The sequence below is a fragment of the Perissodus microlepis genome, chromosome 13 (assembly GCF_051167445.1).
Source record: "Perissodus microlepis isolate ML-2025 ecotype Zambia chromosome 13, ASM5116744v1, whole genome shotgun sequence".
Classification (NCBI taxonomy): domain Eukaryota; kingdom Metazoa; phylum Chordata; class Actinopteri; order Cichliformes; family Cichlidae; genus Perissodus; species Perissodus microlepis.
Genome location: NC_140473.1, coordinates 22,383,980 through 22,407,303, shown reverse-complemented (window position 1 = coordinate 22,407,303; position 23,324 = coordinate 22,383,980). Strand labels below are relative to the sequence as shown.

The following is a 23,324-nucleotide window of genomic DNA, read 5'->3' as shown; positions in this document are numbered from 1 at the left end:
AGAATGGTACATTTTCTCAGCTTAGAAATTTAATACTTTTTCTATTGTGATACCATTCTGTTGTGAATAACATTTGAGGTTCACAAATTATTGTATGTTGTTTTTTATTTAGATTTTACACAGCAACCCAACATTTTGGAATTCGGGTTATATTTTGCACATATCATCCATCCATCCATCCATCCATTCATCCATCCATCCATCCATCCATCCATCGGGACTTTAGGTTGAAGGAGGCCACAAGCTGGAGGGTCTTCTTTTCTTTTTTTAATACTGAATCTTCTTCTTTATCATATTTATTTCAGCATGGATTGATTCAGTGTGAGTTAGCTGAGATAACATTGAGTTAAGTGCTGCTTGCATGTATATTGTGAAGGAAAAGAAAACAACTAGCTTTGGCCTTCACTGCTTTCTCTCACCTTGTATGAAATCACCCCATGTGCGATCCTCTCTGCAGAGTGCAGCAATCACGCCTTGCCTTGCTCACCACTCTTCAAACACAAGAGCACTTGAAAAGCTGATTTCCTGCTCCTCAGAGGGAACAGGTTTCTTTTGTCAACCGAGGAGCCAGGTCAACACAATAATTGCTGGCAAATTGTGCCTGAAAATATACAACGCTCATTTGATTTACATGTCATTTTCATGACTCGCCGCTCCAATTCTCCTTAACAGCTTGCAATGTTACATTAGGGCCTTATCAAATGTTTATAAGGGCAATCAATTTCTTTTCCTGGATGCGCTGTATCAAGTGTCTGGGGTTGTTTGTATGAGAGAAAAAGAATATACACTGCAACCACACACTCGCCCATACATATTAATGCATGTTATGTGAGGGGTCAAGCTGTTCCCCCTGCTTAATGGGATTATAGACATTAACAAACTCTTTACTAAATGAGAGAGGACCTTTTTCTTTCTCTTTGTCTCTCATCCCCGCTCTATACCATTTCACTCTGTCCTCTTTCTCTCTCTCTGATCCCTAATCAGCAAGTAGGCCTAGAAGTGCCTTGGGGCTGAATACGAACGAGCGCAGCTGCCTGGTGCGGATTACTACTACCACACACAGGCTTACCCTCAATGTATAAATTCACACACGCATGCCCATGTAGTGAAAACAGTGTTCATATGTCATTCGCAAGCATGCCCAGCACTTGCTGACATATGTGTTTTTCAAGCATATGTCATACTGTGAAAGTATCTCACACATGCACGGGAAAGATACACACAGAAACTATTTTGATCACATGCCGATAACGTCCAGTAGCAGACACATGCTTGGACACACCCACAGGTTTTAGTGTATCACAGGAACATGTCCATTCATAGCTTGTATAGTAGTGTTAGAGGGCATGTGCTGCAGCCATATGTTGCCATTAATCAGCAAGTGACATTTTGAATCAGCCTTATTTAAGAAAGAAAGATAGAAAGAAAGAAAGGGAACAAATTAGTTAAATGTCAGCAATATGTAAATGGTTCTTATTTAAGTGTTCAATTTACTCTGTTGTGGAAAACATGGTCGTTGTGTCTTTCTCCAGTTGATTTTGAATATTTTAATTTATGACCTGGGAGATTTCATGTGTTAAAGACTGAGCAGCTATAGCACAGTGAAATGGCATTAACACCATGCTCAGTGGCAAATCAAAAGCTTGTTCTACAGGAACATTAAGCCACAGATTTACTACCCTGCACAGGTTTAACCTGCCAGTCTGGAACTGAAGCGGAAACCTGCAAACATCAAGCTAGACTGACCTAAAGATCCTCACAATACAGAATCTTCAGTATTTACCTCTACAGAAGTTGACCTGAGTTTGTAAATTAGACCTCTGGGTGAGTTTACTTTCTGTGCTGCGTCATGGATGAAGGAGTGTTGTGGAAGTATCACACCTCCATCTAGTGGGAAAAAGAGGTAAGGCTAGCGAATACATGCACGAAGGGGTCGAAAAGGCACGTTTGGGTTGTGATATAAAATTGATGTTCTCAAAATCTTTTAAAAGGTTGAATGCTCAATCAGTTTCTTGTCCTAAATGCCAGGAGAGGCAGGTGGGCATGAATTAAAGAAACTTACTCTAGGGTATGTCTGCACATCATCCTGCCCACCAAAATATTTATGGGCAGCATTAAAATGTATTTTCTCCTTACACAAGTGAGTCATTTTTAAATTGCATCTGTATTTGTGTTGATTAGCTCAATCAAACTGAACTGGCTTCCAAACCAGCTCATTTTTACATTTAAATACAGTTATAAAATGTGCACATCTTGGAAAATATAAAGAATACTTTGTGAGTTTCTGACTGTAACTTGGACAGTGAACGGCATCTAGTGACAAAAATAACCTGAATGGTTATTGAAATGGCAATAAATGGATTGATTTACTGCGTGAGCTGTATGCCAAGGTGACCCGGGGAACTCTGGGTATACATGCAATCTTCGTTTTCTCTGTGTGATCTATTTTTGACTGATATTGGGGGAAGAGTTCAGCTGGAAGAAATCATTTAACAAAGCAAGGACAATCTTCTCCCTGAGCAGGCAGGAAGAAGGCCACCACCTCTGTGTCTGCGTTCAGTTCATCCTCGTCCTCATCATCTGCCCGAGCTCTTTCTCAGTCTTCATTTCTGCTTGGCCCTGAGCTAGTGGTGTCACGTCAATCACACCCGAGGGAACGCACCAAGGTAGATTTGTTTTGGCTTTAATGAAAGATGCTCTTAAGATGCAAAGTTCAAGGCGAGAACTGGAGGTGGTGGGGGCTGCATAAAAAGACTCATGACCTTGATGAGTGGTTGTACTAAGATGGTGATGTCAGACTTGGGAAGGACCTAGGAGTGGGACACAATCTGTTATTTTTTGCCATTCATAATGACCTTTGTCATCTCTATGCTTCATGTCAAGTTGCTGAAGTGTTCTTGTGCAGTGAGATTAAATTTATCTCATCTCCCAGTCCTTACCAGAGGCCTCTTTGGCTGATGCTTTCTAATGACTCTGCTGGAGCAGAATCAGAAGACTTTTCAACAGCAATCAGTTCAGAGTCACTGAATTTATCACACATGATGTGATTTTATTATATGTAGTTTCCCGTATGTCAATATCATATCATCAAAATGGCAAAGACCATTAGAATTAGGTTTTACGCACACTTAAGCATCTGAGACCTGTGCTAAAATTATTCTAAACAAATACCAGGCAGGCTACTAATCCAATCTAGTAAAAAAAAAAAAAAAAAAAAAATTATATACAAACCAATAAAAGGAAGCTCTCTTTTATTTGATCTAGCGCAGGCTTGTTATTCTGAAAACAGTTCGGTAGTAGATAGTAGACACAGTGCAGAAGGCTGAGCCAATCGTAGAGAGGGAGGCTCACCAGCAAAGGGCACACTAGTGGGCTCACTGACAAACCAGCAGATATTCTTAATTACAGTTTTTCTCAAATGCTAAAACACATGTCACAAACGTTACCACCAGGTCCCCCAATGTCCAAACACAACACCCTTCTCTAAAGCTACATAAACACAACCACACCTTCCCACTGCAAAACTCAAACTCCCACACCAAGAGAGCAGCTCGAAGCTGTCAAAACTGTAAACACTATACACAGCATTACACACTACAGCAAAACAATTGAAAACACAATGCTCAATTTGTGAGAAGGTTTTTTGGTTCATAACTGCCAATGCATATTTTTATAAACTGTACAGTAACGGATCGTCATAGAACCCTGCAGAGGATTAGGCATTTAGATTTGTGAGTTTCACATGAAGACTATAAATCTATAAAAACATCCTGCATGTACGTACACTACTGTAACACAACTCAATGCAAAAACAGAATCTATCGCACACAACAGTACTCTCGGAAACATGATCAGGGTGTGAAGTCTTTTTTATTGTCTACACGGTCTTTTTACAGTATTACACACAGTCACTGTGCGGCATCATGTCGCCGAGCTGCATTGGGCCACATCACCTCATCCACATCACAGGCTATATTGTCCCTTGCTAGGCACCGTGGGAAAAAACGCCCTGGAATGGCGAATCCATCCCTGGAAGGCCTCCACTGGGATGTCAGCACAGGCCAGCTCCATTGCCCGTACGAGGTTCTCTCTTGTGTATGGCTGTCTGTCATACACCTTCCATCTCCATGATGAGAAGAACTCCTCTATAGGGTTCAGGAAAGGGGAGTAGGGTGGCAGACAGACGTTGAAAAAGTGGTCACTGTTGGTGGTGAACCACTCTCTGATTTGGCGTGTTTTGTGGAAGCGGACGTTGTCCCAAATGATCACATACATGTGATGTGCTAGCCTAGGATGGTGTTGTTGACGGTCCAGGAGGATGTCTTTTAGCTCCTCTAGGAAGGTGAGGAGACGTTGGGTGTTGTAAGACCCAAGGACAGCATGCCGGTGGACAAGCCCCTCCGTACCCATAGCTGCACAAAGAGTAATATTACCCCCCCGTTGGCCAGGAACCTCAGTGATGGCTCTTTGGCCAATGATGTTACGGCCTCTTCGCCTTCGTTTCTGGAGGTTGAAGCCAGCCTCATCCAGGAAGAGGTACTCATGGGGTCTGGCCATCGCGTCCAACTGCATTATCCTCTGTGAACATGGAAAAGCGTACAGGTGTTCAGAACGGTCAATCAGGTAGCACAGTATTGTCCAGAAGTAATGTAGGCCACTAAGCAACACAGTATGTCCACTAACTGTACTGTGGACATGGATGTATACGTACTTGCACATACTCGTAACGTTGTTCTATGTGTCGCGCAGAGTTGCGCTCAAAGGGAACCCTGTAGACCTGTTTCATCCTCATCTGTTGGCGCCGGAGAACTCGGTCTATTGTGGACACGCTGACAGCATCAATGTTCTCAAAGTTTACATTATCTGCAATGACTTTGTCTCTGATCTCTCGGAGTTTAATGCAGTTGTTCTCACGGACCATATCTGCAATGAGGGTTTCTTGTGCCGCTGTGAATATGGCAACCCTCCCACCTCTATGTGGCATCCTTTCAGCTCTAAAGAAAGAAACATGTGTTGTCAATTGACTGATTTATATGTAAAACTACATGTAAAGTAACAGACCACTTTCACAGGCCTGTAAAACTGTAGTGTGACAAAGAAAGCAATAGCGTACTATACCTGTTGTGTTGTCTAAATGCCTTGATAATGGTGGCCACGGTGAACCTACTCAGGTTTGGATGTACTCTTCGTCCCGCTTCAGCCATTGTCATGCCATGGCCAATGACATGATCAATTACTGTTGCTCGCATATCATCTGTTATGATGGTGCGAGGTTGTCTTCTTCTCCCACCTGGACCTTCTCCTCTCTCTTGTTGGCCTCCTTCTCCTCCTCCTCTACTCCGAACTCCTCTTCTTCTTAGGCCTTCACCTCTTCCTCCTCTGATCTCAACCCCTCTTCCTCTTTGGCCTGCAGCTCTTCTCCTTCCGCACGCTCGAATGCCTTCATCCATTGTGATTGTTTGGCATCTTCACCAAACTATGCTTTTATAGGTGGGGTCACATCATTAGCAACAGGTGTCTTCAATTTTGAGTCGTTGTGTGTAGTGACTGACGCCAGGTGTGTTCCCTGTGTTCAAAGATTGGTGACTGTGGCAAGCATTTTGCATCACATGGGCTTTCATTTGAGAATATGAGCAGAGTTGTTTTGCAACATGTGTTTTAGCAAGGAAAAATGTGTTTAGATTTATGAGTACAGAGGGTTGTGTTTTGTGAATTGTGTCTTCATGTGACATGTGTTTATGGTACTGGAATATGGTGGCTACATTTAGTAAATGTGTTTAGACTACTGGTCATTTGGGTTACAGGATTGGCTTTTGTGTTTTAGCATTTGAGAAAAACTGTAAAGATTAAGAAATCTCACAGCCTGACCCACATTTTTTGAGCGTATGCACGTCTGAATACGTGTGTGGCAGCGCTGCAAGATCTTATTTTGCCTGTCCTCAGAACGTGTCCATTATTGATGGCATCATTAAAATATGTACAAGGACAAAATAGGTGGTGCAGCAAAGGTTTTTGTGCGATAATATTGTGTTAGTGTGTGTGTGTGTTCGCATACATTAGATACAAGGATTCGAGAGAACTTGAAGCAAATTTAAATTTAAATTTAACTTAAATACTTTTCCTATTCTTTATGAACACATTCGTAACTTTTAATATTCTCACGAGCAACCAGATCAGCAGCAGTTCAGTGCGCCCTCAACTTTAACTGAATATGAACGCAGGTTTTATCCTTGAATGTTAATCACTGTAAAACTTTGCATATAAGTGTGTAGGTGTTTGTGTGTTTTGTTGTGTCAGCTAAGTGCAGTGTGATCTAACAGCAGCTGACAGGCAGGTTTGAGGCCTCTCTCTAGGGTCCTCCGTGTGTGTTTGTGTGTCTCTGTGTGTATGTGTCCTGCTCTAGTGGTGTGTGCTAATTGGAAGCTCAGCGGGACAGGCAGCAGGTCCTCCGTATCGCCCATGTGCACTTGTAGAATCATACTCAGTCTCTTTCTCTCTCTCACTCTCTCTGTCTCACACACTAACACACAGAGAGAGAGAGAGAGAGAGAGAAATCAACAGCAGTCTGGTCTGTTAGCCTTTCTACATTTAACATGAGTCCAGTCTGCAGCCTCTTCACTTATTCATTCCTCTCCACCTCCTCCTCAGCCACTTCTCGCCTGCTTTAACCTGAAACGACAGCTGCACTGTGGCCAGTGGAGACCTGCCTGGCTCCCCTGTCTCACTGGACATCAGAAAGAAATACCACCAGGTAGCTTGGAAGAGAAGAGAAGAGAAGAGAAGAGAAGAGAAGAGAAGAGAAGAGAAGAGAAGAGAAGAGAAGAGAAGAGAAGAGAAGAGAAGAGAAGTGTGAGGGATCAATAGTGTACACGAGAAAAGGGTGATGTGCGTGAAAGGGGAGGTCGATGGTTTGCCCACTGGTGTGTGAATGTGTTATTTACCTGGACAGGCTGGGGACCAAAAAATGAGACATTCACCTTCTCCTGAGAAATCCCCCAACACAGCCTTACATGTAGACATGCATGAGCACATTTATTAATGCACACACAAACACACGCAGAGGCACATGCGTACATTCTTATACATGCACAGACTTTAGAGAAAACTAAAAAACAAACACAAAGCAGACTGGAGAAGACCTGAAAAAGGGGGACATCAGATGTGAGGACCAGCGCAAGTCATGTCATGTTTATGAACACTTTTTACTGCTTTGTTTGATGAACATAAATAATGAATCAAAATATTTTAGTAATAGGGAATGTTTCTCTTTACTTGACCTCTGTCAACAGATGTTTCAGAGCAGAGGTCAGCCTCCCTAAAGCGCAAGGATACTTCACTGTCACTGTTTTCACTGAAAAATGTACATTTTAAAATATTTATTTGTATTTCTAAAAATCCCCAAATAGCTTTAAATGTCCAAATTCTCTCTGTGTGTTCATGTGCGGTGTATGTGTGTTGCATGGTTTGGATGTCAGTTTCTTTACAGCATCTCTGACAGCCAGCATATGATCCTGAGACAGCATGACAGCTGTCTTCATGCCCCTCTTAACATACACACGCTCATCTGCCCACCCACCCGCACTGAAACACATAGAAACACACACGTGCACAACACAGCAAATGACAGATTTGCCACCTTGTGACAGACCTGCTACATCCACCTGCAACCGTCAGGCCCAAGGATAGAGAGGTGATTGGGTTGAGGATAATATGGAGGTTGTGTTTAGTGTGACTCGAGGCTAGACAGGAGACAAATACAGGGATGGACAAGACACCAAAGGGCTGGTGGATAGATGGATGGATGCCAGGGGTCAAGAGAAAATCTAAGTGAAGCTAGAAGATGCAGGAAATTAGAAAAGTGGAAGGGAAACACGAGTAATGAGGGAATGAGAGAAAAACAGTTTTACAGATGAATTATATAAACTTTTTGCCAAAATGGCTATTTATGCTGAGGCTGGAGGGAGCGGACTGTAAACTGAGCTGAAGCACAAACTGCAACAAAGCAAAAAGCTACATAGGGATAGATTTTACTATATAGTAAAATGCCACATCATCATCAACTTCAAAGCAAACTCATTTGTACAAGGTTGCCCCAGGCCAGTTTTCTTAGAGGCAGTTCCAACCCCTAACCCTAGGGGAACAAAGACCCTTAAACTAAAAAGTGCCAAGGACATGCGGTGTGGGGGAGATCAAGGGTGGTGGCATTGTAGTATGCATCGCTGAGGTGCCTCCATTTGAGTACAATTGTAGGCACCATCCTCCTCACTGCACCCTAATCTGATGAGACAAGCCTGACATTCCACACCATACAGCAGAGACGTCTCTGGCTTTCATACATATGTGCTCAGACAAACATATGCAGAAGACGCAGAGGTTAAGGAAACAACAACACAGACAAAAGTGACAGATTGTTAGGGTTAAAGCTGAAAGCAAACATTACCTATTAGTTTGCTTTTCTTGTTGATCTTTCCATCTTTTCCTGCTCACCAATTCCATGTCACGGCTGAGAGAACCCGCGTCTCCACTGTCGATGACAGACGTGTTGTTGGAATCAGCGTTGCGTTATTCATTTACATGCTTCTTTCTTTGCATTTTGCTGTTCTTCTGCTGTTCACGCAGTCCTCCAGCATAGGCACAGCAATCTGTGAAAGACAAAAACTTGATATGTCACATGACAGCGATGAGAAAGTAAAGTCACACAAAGGCTCAAGCAAAGTAAAATATCCAGACTTTGTCATTGTGTTGTAAAGCTATGATGAATATAAAAAGTTGCTTTTATACAGTTATTTTTTAACTTGAAATGCAGAGGTTACTGATTTAATACTTCTACCTTCACAAAGCCTATAAACATGTGCTTCACACAGAGAACCTTGTGTTGTGCTTGAGGGCGGTCTCACCGTCGGCCTTTTCCCAAAGCAGAGGTGATGTGTCCACTAATGTCAACATCGCAGCCAGGGTCAGAGCACTGTCAAACACCCTAACGCACAACCTTTTCCAGCTAACACTAACCCAGTACGAGTGCGTGATAATGTGCGTGCCCAAAATGCCAAGTGCTCCCCTGTCCCTTCTCAATATTTCATCTGTTGTCTTGCTTTACCTTGCTTTAGGTAATGGCCCAGTCACATAACCCGATTTTCATATGTTTGCCTGTATTTGTGTATTATACCTTTTAGTGATAGAAGATTTTTGTCTGGTCTGTACTTTACTCTTATTTGCTATTCAAAGTGATAGATTTATAACATGAGCATGCAAAAATGTGGCTTTTGCACACGACAGTGTCTCAGTTGAACTCATTCCAGTTTTACATTAATGATAACTTTGTTAGTTACAAAGAACTAGATTTGCCATCAAATGGGGGTTTTAAGTCAATCAAAAGGAGCTCAGTATGTAAGATGTGGCATAAATAGTGGAATATCATTATTATCCATGGTTATAATTTACATTTTGTGTCCAAATCGCCACAATTCTCATCGTCTTTTAGATAAAATGCTAAAAAGGATAAAAATAAAGGTGGAGGAATTTGTCAAAAATGATGTGCTGGGTATAAATTCCCATTTGAATTTGAATAAGACATTTTTGTCTTTAGTTGCGTTTTTTTCCATTACTCAGCAAACTTTATAACCATGCTTAAATAGCAACTATAAAAGCAGCTTTCTGTGCCGCTTATATATATTCCTTTTATCTCAATACACCAACTTTTCTGGTTATTTCTTGGTCTCAATTAAAGAAATGTATTCAAAAGTCAGAGCTATGCTATATATAAAGTATATGACACAAACATAATATGCCATGTACTACATTTCCTGAGCATGATCTGTCAAGATAGAACAGGGACACTGTAAATCAGTTAAAACACACATGAGACGCTGCACTGAAGGCATGTAGGTGCTGGAGCGTGAAGGGCTTTCCCTGCTAATGCAGATATAATGATGTGACTATGACTATATCAACGTCAGCGTGTGAGAGTCTGTGTATGTTGCCTCTTCTCGGGGACAGTTGTGCTGCTGATCTGCAAGACAATTCTTTGTGACTCACACCTCATGAAAAAGAAAGTTAAAGATAGATAGAGGTAACAAGGGATAGACAGAGGTTGATGAACAAGAGAAGACAACATCTATGTGTTGTTTTGATTGTGATGAGAGGCAAGTGAAGTCGACAGTGAGTTGGCCTACATTCATGTAGCTTAATGTGTGAGGGGAAAACAGAGAGACAGCTCCGTGTCCATCTAATTATTCATCCAAGGAAGGCAGCGAATGTTATGTTGCTAGGTGTGTTTGTGTGTGGGTGCATATGCTGGGGATAGTGAGTATTATGAATAATGTGATTCCCAACCAAACTTAGTAAGATGGGGAGAATATTTATGGATAACTAAACCAAAACAAAAACAAAACATAGTAGTGTTTTGTTTACTTGTTTACATTTACATAAAAAAAGATGGACAAATGGTTGTAATGAAAATAAATATCATGGGAATTAAAATGAGTAGATGCATGCTTGAAAAATCGAGGCTACTATTTGTGCTTTAAATGATTATTGTTGTTAAATAACAAAAAAAATCAATTAAAATGATCACATTTTCAACATGAGAGTTTCATGGATGGTCAGTGAAGGGGTGCTTCAGTTCACTTTTCAGGCTTTTCAAATACACTAGACACAAAAGGCTGAAAACTGGTGGTCTAGACCGCTTGTGCAAGTGAGTGTGTGTGTCTATATCAGACAATGTCCCACGCTTTTTTTTTCCAAGGTGACATACTAGATAACATTTTCACTTTCGGACTCTAAAAGTAGTATTAATCTCCATCAAATGTCCCAAAAGACATTCACGCGCACAAACACACACAGACACGGCCCATATCACAACGGTTGTCTCTGGCATTTCAGTGATTTAGAGCATCATCCCTGGTTGCCACCAGCGTGAAGCTGTGATCTTCACATATATGACACCTCAGCTCAACAAGGTGCACACACACACACACACACACACTGAAAGGATGTCTCTGCTCTGTCTCTCCTGCCGTCACATTCTCACTTCCTGATTTAGACAGACAGAGACCAATCCTTTGGGACACAGAAACACTTCTCTTTCGCTCCCTCCCTCCTTCCACGAATCTTTCCCCTTTTCTTGATCTGCTGCTCCCTCTCGTGGGGATGAGGGAAGGCAGGGCTGGAGGTTAGAGAGATGGATGCGGGTGATACACCGATACACAGTCAGTCTCCTGCGGGAATGGTGTGATAGAGAAGAAGAGAGAGGGACAAGGGCAAGTAGAGGGGAAAAAAAGTAGGAAGCTTATTTCTCATGGCTTAAGAAGACAGAGAGGACAGAGAGGAAACAGAAACACAGGAAAGTGATATCTTGTTTTAGTTTCATGTGTTATTTATACTGTGTTCCAGATATATATTAAATATATATACAGATACAGATATACTGCTTAAACTGGATGAGTTATTATGATCTGTACTAACCAATTAAAAGGAAAATATTCCCAGTAATTCAGCCTGACTTTTTAAAATTTCTGGGATCTCCTTTAACATCCGAAATAAAGTTCTGTCCCTGTGCAACTTGAGCTTGTAATGACTAACCACTGCTTGTTAAGGGCTTTGAATGTCCACTTGTTTTTGTCATGTCTATCTCTCCTCTAAAGAGGACAGGCATGTCTCAAGCGCTTTTCCCTAAGGCTTTTTACTTGTTACACAACCTGCTATTGTGAAAAATCTACAGGCAAGTCTGAAACCCCCCCAGCACTTCTTCTTTTTTGTGTGCCATATCTATAAAAACATCCCTCAAATTTAACCCAGAGTAAAGTGCAGTGTAGAGATGAGTAAATACAGTACGTTATATTGCATTTTTTCTTTCCTTTTTTATTTACTGTGAGTTTGAAGATAAAAAATGTTTCCTCAGTTCAAGTTTGGAATTTTTTTCATGACATTCCCCACATGCAATACTACCATACGTTATTTAATTATAATAATTATAAGTTTTTCTTTCAGCTTTTGTATCAGATTCTTACCAATAAATCAAATCTGTCATCTTGTTGGTCTGTCAACTAAAAATACAGTGGCTATCCTAATAGCACTCTTTTTAACTAAAACACACCGATGTATGCATCAGGAGCAATCTGGGGTTCAATATCTTGCCCAGAGGCACATTGGCAGTGGACTGGAGGGATTGGAGACTGAGACATAGCCATTCATGACACAATAAACCACAAATAAAGATTTGAGTGTCGGTTTGACTGGGGTGCATTTTGATAAATGTAGCTTTCTGCCTTCACATGGTTTGGGTGTGTTTTGTATACATCTGTTTGTGTGCAAAATAAAGATATGCTTAAAGAAAATAAATAAACATTAAATTTATTTCTCGCATTTCTATTAATTTCTAGTTATTTAGTTACCTTAAAAACTTTGAAATTAAATTAATTAAATGCATTTTGATTTTTGCCTTTAAACCTTGTTGTGATGATAAAGGCTTCCAGAAACATCTATAAATGCATATAAAGGCGAACAGCATAATAATGTGAAGGACAGAGTTTGGATTATTGAAGAGCTTCTAGCTCATCATCCATCCAGCCAGCCCTCAATTTTGTTCTACTTATCCAGTTCAGGATCACACAGGGGGATGGAGCTTATGCCAGCTGACATTGAATGAGAGGGACACCTTGGACCTGTTGTCTTTCCACAGATGGACAGACACCTATGGCCATTTTAGAATCACCAATTAACCTCATGTGCATGTCGTTGTATTGCTGGAGCCACTCAGACAGAGAACCCACAGAGGGGCACAGAAAGGCCACAAACTGGATTCAAAGCCAGAACCTTGCTATGAGGGCTCAATACTAATTACTACACCACCATGCTGCCCTGCAGCTTAACAGGACTAACAAAATGAAACTTTTAAAACTTACAAACATCAATAGTGGGTTGAGGGGGGTTGCTGTTTCTGCAGCAATGAAATGAATTCATAGAAATTTCAGCAATTTCAGATCTATACCTTTTAGACAGTAACAAAAATACATTTTTAAACACACAGAAACAGATCTAGAGTGGAAGATCGTAAAAAAAATGATGCTGAAAAAAGAGAGAAGAGAGACAACCAGTGAATGACTGAGTAACCACCAGAAAAAGTATAAACTCTGAAGCCTGCAAAATTACAGTACATAAAATCGCTGGTGTAAACAAAGGGGATAGTACATGAAATTACTGGTGTAGGCTACCGTGATACACTGTACCCTTTATTTCCTGCGTGCTTTGAGAGGTGCAGCGACACATGGAAAGTTGACTTCTAGAGTGGTGTGAGGTTTCTTTTTGCTTCTCCATGCTTGTTTCTGCTGTCACTGCTGTCAGCAGCCGCTTTAGGTCACTGAGAGGCTACCGCCCCATCTACCTGTGTTTTAGCACATCACACGCTGCACTGCACAAACACACACACACACACACAGAGACAAGCACATGCTCATAGGTAGAGTCCACTAGCTGAGGCAGACTGAGGAGCTGCCCAGGAAACAGGGATTTGTTTATGTGGATTGAGTGACCTGGCAAAGGAAGGGAGAAAGGGAGAGGAAAGGTGTGTGGGTGCACATTGATGCCTTTTTGTGATGAAGTAAAAGTGATATGTAAATAATAGATCCCAGAGATGAATTATTGAAGGAGTACATTGATGCTCTCATGGTGTGGAAGCAGGAGCTCATTCATGAAAAAAGGTTTGTGGAGGAAAGATGAAAGGGTGAGGGGGGAACAGGGTGTTGCTATGTCAGCTTTCAGTTCCAACACAGCGACATACACTGATGCACGCACACGCACACACACACACACACACACACACACACACACACACACACACACACACACACAGACTTTCAAACCACATTCATACAATCATAGTTGTACAAGTTTCTCAATGACGATGGGAACGACTCAAAAACAGAAGGAATGGTGCCCACTGTTATTACAGTCCAACATACAACTTTAAAAACATGTTAGCACTTCTTAAACTATCCATAAAATTTATATCGGTTTAGCATGTTTTTAATATCTTTGTAACTGAGTATTGACAGATATACTGTTATTGTATCTATGTTGATTCTCTTTATTAATTTTGTTTCATTGTGTTCTCCAAAAACTTAATGTGCTGCTGTAATCCCAGTTTAGACACTTCTGCAAAAGATATTTTTTATATTATTTAATGTTTTACAAGGAGTCATTCTCATTCTTCTCTCTTACTATTTAATACCCCCAGTGATATTTTTGCTATTTTATATTAGGTCTAAAATAATTTCATCATGTTCCTGAGAATATTGTTCCACGCATTACACTTAATGGGATTTAAAGAGGAAGTAAAAGTGTGAGAATCTCTGTCAGTCAGAATGAAACACTGGCTTCTGGCTCCTCAAATGGAAGCCGGATATTTAACAGAGGCAGGACCCTCCACCCTTAATACACTCACCATTACACAGCCTTGCTTTTGGGTGTTCTATAACGCCAGATCCTGTTGAGCTGACAGGTGACAGAACAGTCCACATCAACATACGTCTACTCTTTTGCTCCAAACACACACACACACCCTGCTGCTGTACAGTAGACAGCTTCAGACATTCCAGGGCTGGACATGCCCAAAAGGCAGAGCCTGCTCCCTGTCACCTATCAGCTGGTGGCAGACAACAGGATTTGTGTGTGTGTGTGTGTGTGTGTGTGTGTCTGTGTACATCTATCTTTATGAGGACAATTCAGAGTTTCCTGCCGTCTGTAGACCATGGTATGAGAGGATAGATACCACGGTTGTCTTTGACTCAAGATGACTCTGGCTACCTCATTTCAGCAATAAGTTAACATTATATTGCCCCAATGTCAGGCATGTTGTGGTATTTAGTCCATATTTGACCCACATAATATTAGCTAGTGCCATGGGATGCTGATCTACTTAATTCAAAGTCCTTTCTCCTCTTATAATGCTTCTGTTATAATATACTTTCTCCCGCGTTCAATTTAAATCGGTATAGAAAATCTTCCACCTTGTTGGCACTTAGATGGCACATGTGTAATGAATAATGGGGGTATTTTAGGTAGTATTATTATCACTTGAGAATTATAAGATTGTATCTAAGCCAGGAGCATAAGTCTAGGCAATACACAACATTTCGCTGGGAAGTCCTGTGGTTATGACCCTAACCATAGAACCATCATAAACACTATTTATGTCTTTTCTATATCTGTACTAATAAATGGAAAATAAAGTTGTTGTTTTTTTTAAAGGAGTCTCAGAAAGAAAATGGGCCTGGTCTGAAAGCCTCCCTAACATGGATAAGAATCTGCATTACTTCTTGTCATCAGTGTAGTAGTCAGTGAGTAAGTCATGGAGCTTTTGTGTTGGGGTACTACACATGTCACAGGGAATAAGACAGAAGCAAAAGCGAGATAAGAGGAGGCAGCTGCCTACCTAGAACTGCTGGCACGGCAGCCAGGGGCGGGGCCAAGACAGCATGGCACACGTCGTCTCCAGACACCCTTTCTTCTCCCTGCTTCGCCACAGGCTTTGACAGGCGGCACGAGAGCCCCTTGGCCCAGTGAGGGGTGGACAGCCATCTGACAACTCCCCACCTGCATGACCTTTACCATGCTTGACCCCCCTACAGGAGACAATCACCTCATAGCAAACAGCCCTACGGGAGATGTAGACACACAGTGCAGTCAGGAAGACACACACAACAAACTCAGACATGCATGCCACACACACAAAAAGTCAGGCTTAAAAAGGAGACATCCTATTAAAATATTAGGACATTTAATTTCCGACGTTTAAAGGGAGGCAATTATTTACATTTTTAATTCACTTGTCATTTTTAACTGACTCATTCATTAGCTCACACCCGCATCTATGCAAATCAATTTACAAATCAATTAAAATGCAGTTACAATCATGATTACACAAAAAATAGCCTTTTTTGAAATGGGGCTCTGAAAAAGCCACCTAGTGCTTACAAATAGGGCCCCAGACAACCTGTGGACAATTTAGAATCACCAGTTAACCAGCATGTATTGGAAAGATGCCAGAGTACCTGTGGAAAACCCAGGCAGGCACAAGAAGAGCACAAAAACTCCACACAGAAAGGCCTTAGCTGGCTGGCAGGTTTGAACCAGGAGCCTTACTGCTGTGAGGCGACCATGTACCGCACCACCACGCTGTCCAGGGATCGATTATGCTTTTCTCTATTTTTTCTATTTTCCATAAATCCATTTTCTACAAGAGTTTTTGGGAAAATGTTCTAATAGCTCAGTAGTCCATATGTACAAGCAGGCTCAGGCTTCAGATTTTTTCAACAGTATGTTTTAGTCAGTTTTTACTGACTTGGCTCGTTGTGATGTCAGTAAGAGTGGCAAATGATGGTAATCTCAATCGCACATCTCTAGCTTTATGGCTGAAGCTCCGCCCACCCGCTGTTTAAAACTTCTGTTTTGGACAGGCAGCCAGTAAGAACATCTAAACGTCTAAAACAACTTATTTAAGACAGTGGATCAAATGAGGAGCCGATAGAAGGCATAGTTTAAGATAATCCTGCTTTATCTGCTTAACCTGAGATTAAAAATATGAAGATTAACTGAAAAATCATAGTGTAGTGTAGGCAAGTAATTATTTACAGCATTAATGTTAAATAAATATTCTCATTATGTTTTATATGATATATGATATTAAAACCTGTTAGCCTACCTTCATTACATAAAAATACATTTTGGTTATAAAAGTATATTGTTTTTACAGAAATCAAATCTTACTTTCATTTTGTCATCACATTTTTAAACCATATAAGTAAACCAAATATCCTACCATAATTTGGTCAGATGGGGGTTTCTGTGTGAATGCATCCACAGTCCAAAGACATGCATGTTAGGTTAACTGGTGATTCTAAATTGGCTGTATATGAATGTATGTGGTTCTCTCTGCATTAGCCCTAGATAGACTGGAAACCTGTCCAAGCGAAGCGCTAAAAGAAGGCCCTAGGGTTATGCTGGCCCTCATCAAGCATTTAGTTTATTTGCTGTCTTCTTTTATGGAGGTCTGTGAAAATTGATATCACTGAATTTACAACCAATTTTCAAGTGCTTTTGCTTGGTTTTAATTTTGGGATAAAATCGTCTGATTCACCTTTAGCCTCTCTGACTTGAAATGCCCCTGAGGCTACCCAGGGTGTCCTGCACCTAGTTAAGAAAATTCACTTAGTCTCAGATATGACATCAGTCTCCTTAAGTCAGTTTAAATTGTAAAGTAAAGACACTATAAGAGTAAAACCCCAACAATCAGACTTGCTGTGAGCCAGCACATGGCAACAGTGGGACTGACAAATGTACTTTTAACAAGAAGAAACAGAAGGAAACCTTGCACAGTCCAGGCTCAGGCAGCCATGTGCCAGGAACGTATTGGCGTGGTGGAAAGAGAAGATAAAATCTAACGATACATGGTGGTGTATGAACACATGTGGAGCAGGAAGATCAGAGTCGAGAAGAAATTCTCAGTGCATCACACAAAGTCCCATTGCAGGAAAACCTATTCCAGCATAAGTAAGAGATGGTTCAGGGTCACCTGACCGAGCCCTAACTATAAGCATTTTCAAAAAGTAAAGTGTTAAGCCTAATCTTATAAGCAGAGTGGGTGTCTGTCACCAGAATCCAAAATCAGAGCTGGTTCCATGGGAAAATAAGACTCTGCCTCCCATTCTGCGCTCAGAAGCTCTAGGAACCAGAAGCCATCAGCCCCAGAGCGAAATGTTGTAGTAGGATTATATGATACTATGATGTCTTTAAAGTATGATGAATACTATTTTTTCAAGATGTTGTATGGATAAGAATTTACATTACAATTTACATCTTTTTTTTCAGTAAATGTGAACATTTTTGCTTTTTAAAAAATTTCTTAATGCAAATTACTTTAATACATGATTTTCTTCTAAAACTGGAATGATTACCCAGTTTTTCCTCCCTGTAATCCTATTAATGTAGATTTACTGATAAAAACAATCCAGTAATTATGCAAATTCTTATTATGCAATATCACAAAAACTGCAGTCTTACGTCAGCGCAGCGCTGAAAACTGCGTAGCTCTACGTCATCAAAAGGCGTCGTGGCGGCGTGAGAGGGAAAACAAATGCCAGTGCAAATTGCTGTGAAGTAAGTAGAGCATTTATCATTAAAAAGAAACGGCTATAAGGTTAGGAAAGCATTCTGGCGATGCTTAAAGTATTTTTAAAGCTGATAAATGATGGACGCTGCGCAAAATATGCACTTTCCGTTCGTAGCACTTTAACAAGTGTCGTTAATCGAAACTAACGTGCCTTTTCCATATCTGTAGGTTACTGCTCCTGCACCATAACGCTCTCTCCTGATTTGTTCCAAAACCGCGTGTCGGTTCAGTTCTAATGAATCCAGTAATTAAACGGGGACTGCCTCCGTCCGTGAGGAGTCTTCTCACAGACATCGGTCCAAAGGAGGAGTGGACGGATGAGGAGTCCGAAACAGTGACCAGAGATGGCATTCTGCTTCCGCACAGAGGAGCTACGTCTGGAAATGAAGAGCTTCTCACACCTGCCAGGAGCCATGATAATGCTCCAGAGGATGGTGGTGTCTCTGGAAGAAGTGGACTTTGCATGTTGTGTAAAAGTAAACCTCCTTGCTACACCTGTCCCAGGTGTAACCTGCAGTACTGTGGCTTGGAGTGCTACAAGAGCCCTGATCACTCTGCATGCTCTGAAGAGTTTTACAAGGAGTCTGTTCTACAGGAGCTGAAGGAAATGGGGACAACTGAGACTGAAGGGAGAAAGAAAATGCAGGAGATTCTTGTGGGACTCAAACAAAAGGCAGAAATGACACAAGGGGGGATGGAGAGTTTGTTAAAAGAGGCGGGTGTTGTGTTAGATGACACAGATGACAGGGAAGGAGAGGCAGCTGAGAAAGTCCAGGCTGTGGAGCTCCTGGCCAGGTTAGCAGAGCTTCAGCAGTCTGGAGAAGAGAATGCAACAGAGATTGAGGATATTTTGGGAAAACTTGAAGAGGTTGGAGGAGGTGCGCTGATTCCTGGAGACACTGATGAAGATGCTGAAAGTGCACAAGGAGAGCTGGACTTGGCTGATCGGCTCTCAGGGCTCGAGATTGACAAACTTTCAGAAGAGGAGCTGTGGGAACTTCTCAACAACAAAGAGAAAGAGAGTTTTGTGAGTCTCATGAAGGATGGAGCTCTTGGTGGCCTGGTTCCCCTTTGGAAGCCATGGTGGGAGGAACATGAGGAGGGAGGCAGAGCACTGGTGGAAGTGCTTGAGGAAGAAGTAAGCAGACAGGAAAGAGAAACTGTGACAACTATGGAAAAGCAGGACATTGATAATGGAGTGAAAACCTCACAAGGTGTTCAGAAACGAATCAAATCAAAGCCAAAAAGCTTGAAAGGAGGAACCGGGAAGGAAACGAGCAAAGGCAAAGGAAGTTCAGCAGTACCCCCAATTTCTTCAAAAATTCCAAAGCTGAGTTCCTTATGTCCAAATCCATCTCCTCTGGTTTGCTATGGTTTAGTGAATGCACTTTTTGGCTATGCTTTTACCCTGTGCCTGTTTAACGGTGACACCGATTCACTGATGTTTGAGTTCTGTGACATGATTCTTGCTCTGTCTGAGGCACTGAACTCAAGCAAGGTGTTCACCTCTCTCCAAGAGGCCTTAGGCTGTGGAGAAGCTCTCATTTTAGATGGAGGTTACCTTGACAAGGAGGACCTTCTTGCCCCAGCCAGGGCCGTGGAGGCCGTGGCTCACATCATGACTGGCAGAGACAGAAAGGATGCTGCTGGATACTCCCTGGCAGCCTTGAGTCAACTTCGTTCTGTGTTCTCCCAGGCCAAAATGGCCCTGTCTAAAGATGGAGAGGAAGTGGAAAAGAGACGGAAGTACTTCCTGGCAAGCAAGAAGTGTGAATTCTTACAAGCCTGGGTGCTGGACAATGTACATCAGGTTCATAGACTGGCAGTTGAGCTGTGGAGCGAACACAGTAAAAGAGAGAGTGCAAGGAACAGCATGCAGAAAGCCAAGACTGAAGTTGAGAATTTACAGAAAGGGAAGAGAAAAGATAGCGATAAGCTGATTGAAGAACTAAGTTAAAGAAGATTTGGTTTAATGTGTTGATGCAAAAGTTCATGTTGTAATAAAATGCATCATATTCTCTCATATAGTCAAATTCCTACTGGCAATAAAAGCTGATATTTTCCACTAATTTCTTTGGTTATCTTTCTTGTATTAATTTATTTTAATGAGGAGAAAAATAATTTAAAATCTGTTTAAATTTCCTGTGTTAGCCATAAGAATTTATATTAGTCAAATTGGAAATAGAGTTTTCAATACATACATAGATGGATACTTTATTCATCTCCAGGGGCAAAGTCAGAAATTCCAGCAGTAACACATTAAGTGTTACTATTTTGTAACAGTTATTAGGTGTTATACAAATAAGATATAATTTGATATGTAACAAAAGGATCAAGTTTCCACCTTAAATTTGAAACTACAATTTCTGAAACTTATGAATTACTTTAAAGGGACCTTTGGAGACAGAGGTCATTTAATACATTTAGAATGATTTATCCGTAACTGACAAAATATCAGATTTTTGTATGTATAATCCTCTGTTATAATAGTAATTTAGATTTCAGAGCAGTAAGAATATCCTCATCTGGACATTTTTTGTCAGTTAATTATAGATCATACCTCTCGCCCTATGGCAGCTGGGATACACTTTTAGAAGCGAAAGAGAATAGATGGATAGAATTACAGACAATTTCATACTAGCTATGGGAGAACTGTTATAGTACTTGAAAACCTTACTATTGAATTAATAAGTGATGAGGTGAAACTGTATATGTGTGTATTTGTTTTTCCAAAGGACAGTGGTGATAGAGTTCAAAAGAACTGACATAAGACTGCAAGGGAGCCTGAGCTGTTATGCATTGAGTGTGGGAAACACATCCAAATCCCACACATGCAAGTTTTCTTAGTATTGTTCTGAATGCACAGATTAGTTCGCAATACGTTTTGTTATCTAAGTGTTAATTTATTATTTAGGTTTTCATGGTTATAAAATGAATCCAAACAGTTCTAGAGTTTTCGTTATGGCTGTTATGTTTTCATATCTTACGTCAAATAGGAAATTATATAGTGCAGGAGTCTCAAACATAAGGCCAGGGGGGCAGAATTGGCCGGGCTAAGACTCCAATCCGGCCCAAAAGGGCTTTGGAAAATGTTAGAGGGCATAGATTTTCGACATCTTTCCTTTATCAGCTTTTTCTACTGATAAAGCTCTCCCCCAGGGCCATTCATACTATAACAAAGTAATTAAGTAATAGTTAATTGACAGAGAACTTCCTGTTATTTTAGTTTTATAAAGTGCATCCAAAGTGAAGAAAAATCGGAAACTTTCTTCAAACTAACAGAAATTTTCTGTTGTATAATTACAGGATAGTCAGGGCAATGAGCAACCAGACATTTTTCTCTTAATTTTAATTTCTTAAAGCTTAAGCCCTTTAATCTACAACAACTGCATTTTCTTAATCACACTTAATGTCTGAGACATACATTTTTTTTTAATATTAAGAAAGCTCAGGTATTAAATGTGTAGTTAAACTTTACACCGACATTACGAGAAATTTCACCCACTTAAGATGTAGTTTGTAGAGTTTGACATCCCTCGTACAGTGCGAAAATAAAAAAGAATTTCTCCATAAACAAGTATGATAAAAACCATAAAATAAAACACTGACCTGAACCATACTGTCAAGACAAAGAATATAAACAATATGTAAAGGTTAGAGATGCTATTATACATGTATTTTCCAGCCTTTAGCCATGTCCCAAAGAACGTTTCTTTTCACCGTACGCCTAGCGTCGCTCTCGCGAGGACTTTTGGCAAGTCACGTGGTGCGGATGTTCTTCCACGCTGCGACAGAAAACATGGCTGCGCTCTTGAGATCATCCCGGTTACTCAAGTTTTCGCCTTCGGGTTTGATTCAGATCACATGCACTAAAAGAAACGGACCGACGCTTGGTCGGCTGTACAGCGGGGCTCTCGGCGGCAGAAGGACCGGAGTTTGTGCCCGACAGATCGGACCTGTTACTGAAAACGCGTCCAGGTACCAGGCAGCTGTGATTCACGCGTGAGCATGCAGCAGCAGAGATGTCATTGAGGCTCAATGACACCCAAAGGCACACGCAAGTGTTGACAGATATGACCTGCTGCATTAAATGTGGTTTGTTATCATGTTAGGATACGTTATAGATCACGTAGGTAACAGCTCAGTTCTCGTTGGTTAAACATGGCTACCAGTTTATGCAAGGTGATGACGAGTTGTTGTGTAACCAGGGTAAACTCACTGTCTGTTTAATCTGTAATCAAGCCGGTTACTATAATCTAGTTCGTAATGAAGCTGTAACTGTTAGCAACCAGTTCCTGCCATCAATTTGCTCCCAGCTGTACACTCGCTGACTTTTGGGCCTATCACTGGAGACCAGTGTGCACTGTTAAACAGCTTAAATGAACATTTATAGTATTATTACTGAGCACGAAAGAAAAACTGGCCTCAGCTGATATAGAAGTGATGGCTACTAGCAGCCGTGGACCTATTTGGAGGGACTTTTTCTTCACTTCAAGGTCACAGGTCTGGCTTTCACTGTGTACAGCTGTGTAACTGTCTTTAAAAACATGCCTGTTGTTGTGCAGTAAACACATACTGTACATACATTTGATCTTTTACATTGTGTATAATGTCTATTGATTGTATTGTTTATTATAATATTTTTGTACAGCGCTTTGTGACTGTTTGTCTGTGAAAAGCGCTTAATAAATAAATTTTACTTACTTACATACTGTGATGGTGGGGCAGACTTTCTGAAATTAAATATTTCTTTTCTCTGATATGCATCCACAGCAGAACTGGGTTAGTTATTTTTCTGCTGTTGCATTTATACCTGTGGCCTGTATCTTCACAGTCGCGTGTGGTCATATGCAGCGGGGTGTGTGCGTAGTTTTTCTGTGGCCACCGAGCTAAAGGATGAAGCCAGCATTGCAGTGCGCTCCAAGCAAGCGCAGCAGTTTGACTGGGCCCTGACCAGGCTGGACAGTTCTGTGAGGAGGACCGGTCGTATTACCAAGACCCTGCTGCTGCGCATCTTCCATGATATCTGCAGGACAGGTAGGCAAGAGCATGAGCAACCACAGGGGGACCTTTAATAACGGATGCCTGCTAACGGTCATTTGAACTCTTTGAGAGACAGTAATGAAATGTTTTGCTTTCTCTCTCCTTCCTCATCCAC

General features: G+C 41.1%; 3 protein-coding genes across 5 annotated transcripts in view; 2 read left to right on the top strand and 1 right to left on the bottom strand.

Moving 5' to 3' along the window:
* Positions 1–3,234: 3,234 nt before the first annotated feature.
* On the bottom strand, positions 3,235–21,896 carry LOC146375148 (uncharacterized). 3 transcript variants are annotated; one of them, XM_084947917.1, is made up of 6 exons: positions 21,776–21,896; positions 15,431–15,653; positions 8,441–11,216; positions 5,119–6,520; positions 4,712–4,994; positions 3,235–4,578 (listed from the first exon to the last, which is right to left on the bottom strand). In XM_084947917.1, exons 4-6 carry the CDS (start codon positions 5,448–5,450, stop codon positions 3,964–3,966), a joined length of 1,230 nt encoding a protein of 409 aa, XP_084804043.1. In that variant the 5' UTR covers positions 5,451–6,520; positions 8,441–11,216; positions 15,431–15,653; positions 21,776–21,896; the 3' UTR covers positions 3,235–3,963. The 3 variants fall into 3 exon arrangements, with proteins under 3 accessions (XP_084804043.1, XP_084804042.1, XP_084804044.1); XM_084947916.1 differs by having other exon boundaries at positions 5,119–11,216; XM_084947918.1 differs by having other exon boundaries at positions 5,119–8,642.
* Positions 18,065–20,235, top strand: znhit2 (zinc finger, HIT-type containing 2). Its single transcript, XM_084949632.1, has 2 exons — positions 18,065–18,153; positions 18,335–20,235. The coding sequence occupies exon 2, from the start codon at positions 18,402–18,404 to the stop codon at positions 20,121–20,123; it is 1,722 nt and encodes a 573-aa protein (XP_084805758.1). The 5' UTR covers positions 18,065–18,153; positions 18,335–18,401; the 3' UTR covers positions 20,124–20,235.
* A 27-nt stretch (positions 21,897–21,923) lies between the features above and the next one.
* The window catches only part of lrpprc (leucine-rich pentatricopeptide repeat containing), a 58,086-nt gene continuing 56,685 nt past the window's right edge, over positions 21,924–23,324 (top strand). The window contains exons 1-2 of the mRNA XM_084947914.1: positions 21,924–22,144; positions 23,001–23,203. Coding sequence (XP_084804040.1) covers positions 21,939–22,144; positions 23,001–23,203 — 409 coding nt within the window. The 5' untranslated portion in view covers positions 21,924–21,938. The remainder of the gene's footprint in view (positions 22,145–23,000; positions 23,204–23,324) is intronic.

Coding starts and splice junctions, on each gene's coding strand:
- LOC146375148 (XM_084947916.1), bottom strand. CDS start 5,450: ATGGATGAAGGCATTCGAGCGTGCGGAAGGAGAAGAGCTGCAGGCCAA. Junction 4,995..5,118: donor GCATTTAGACAACACAACAG/GTATAGTACGCT, acceptor TTCTTTCTTTAG/AGCTGAAAGGATGCCACATA. Junction 4,579..4,711: donor AACGTTACGAGTATGTGCAA/GTACGTATACAT, acceptor CCATGTTCACAG/AGGATAATGCAGTTGGACGC.
- znhit2 (XM_084949632.1), top strand. CDS start 18,402: ATGAATCCAGTAATTAAACGGGGACTGCCTCCGTCCGTGAGGAGTCTT.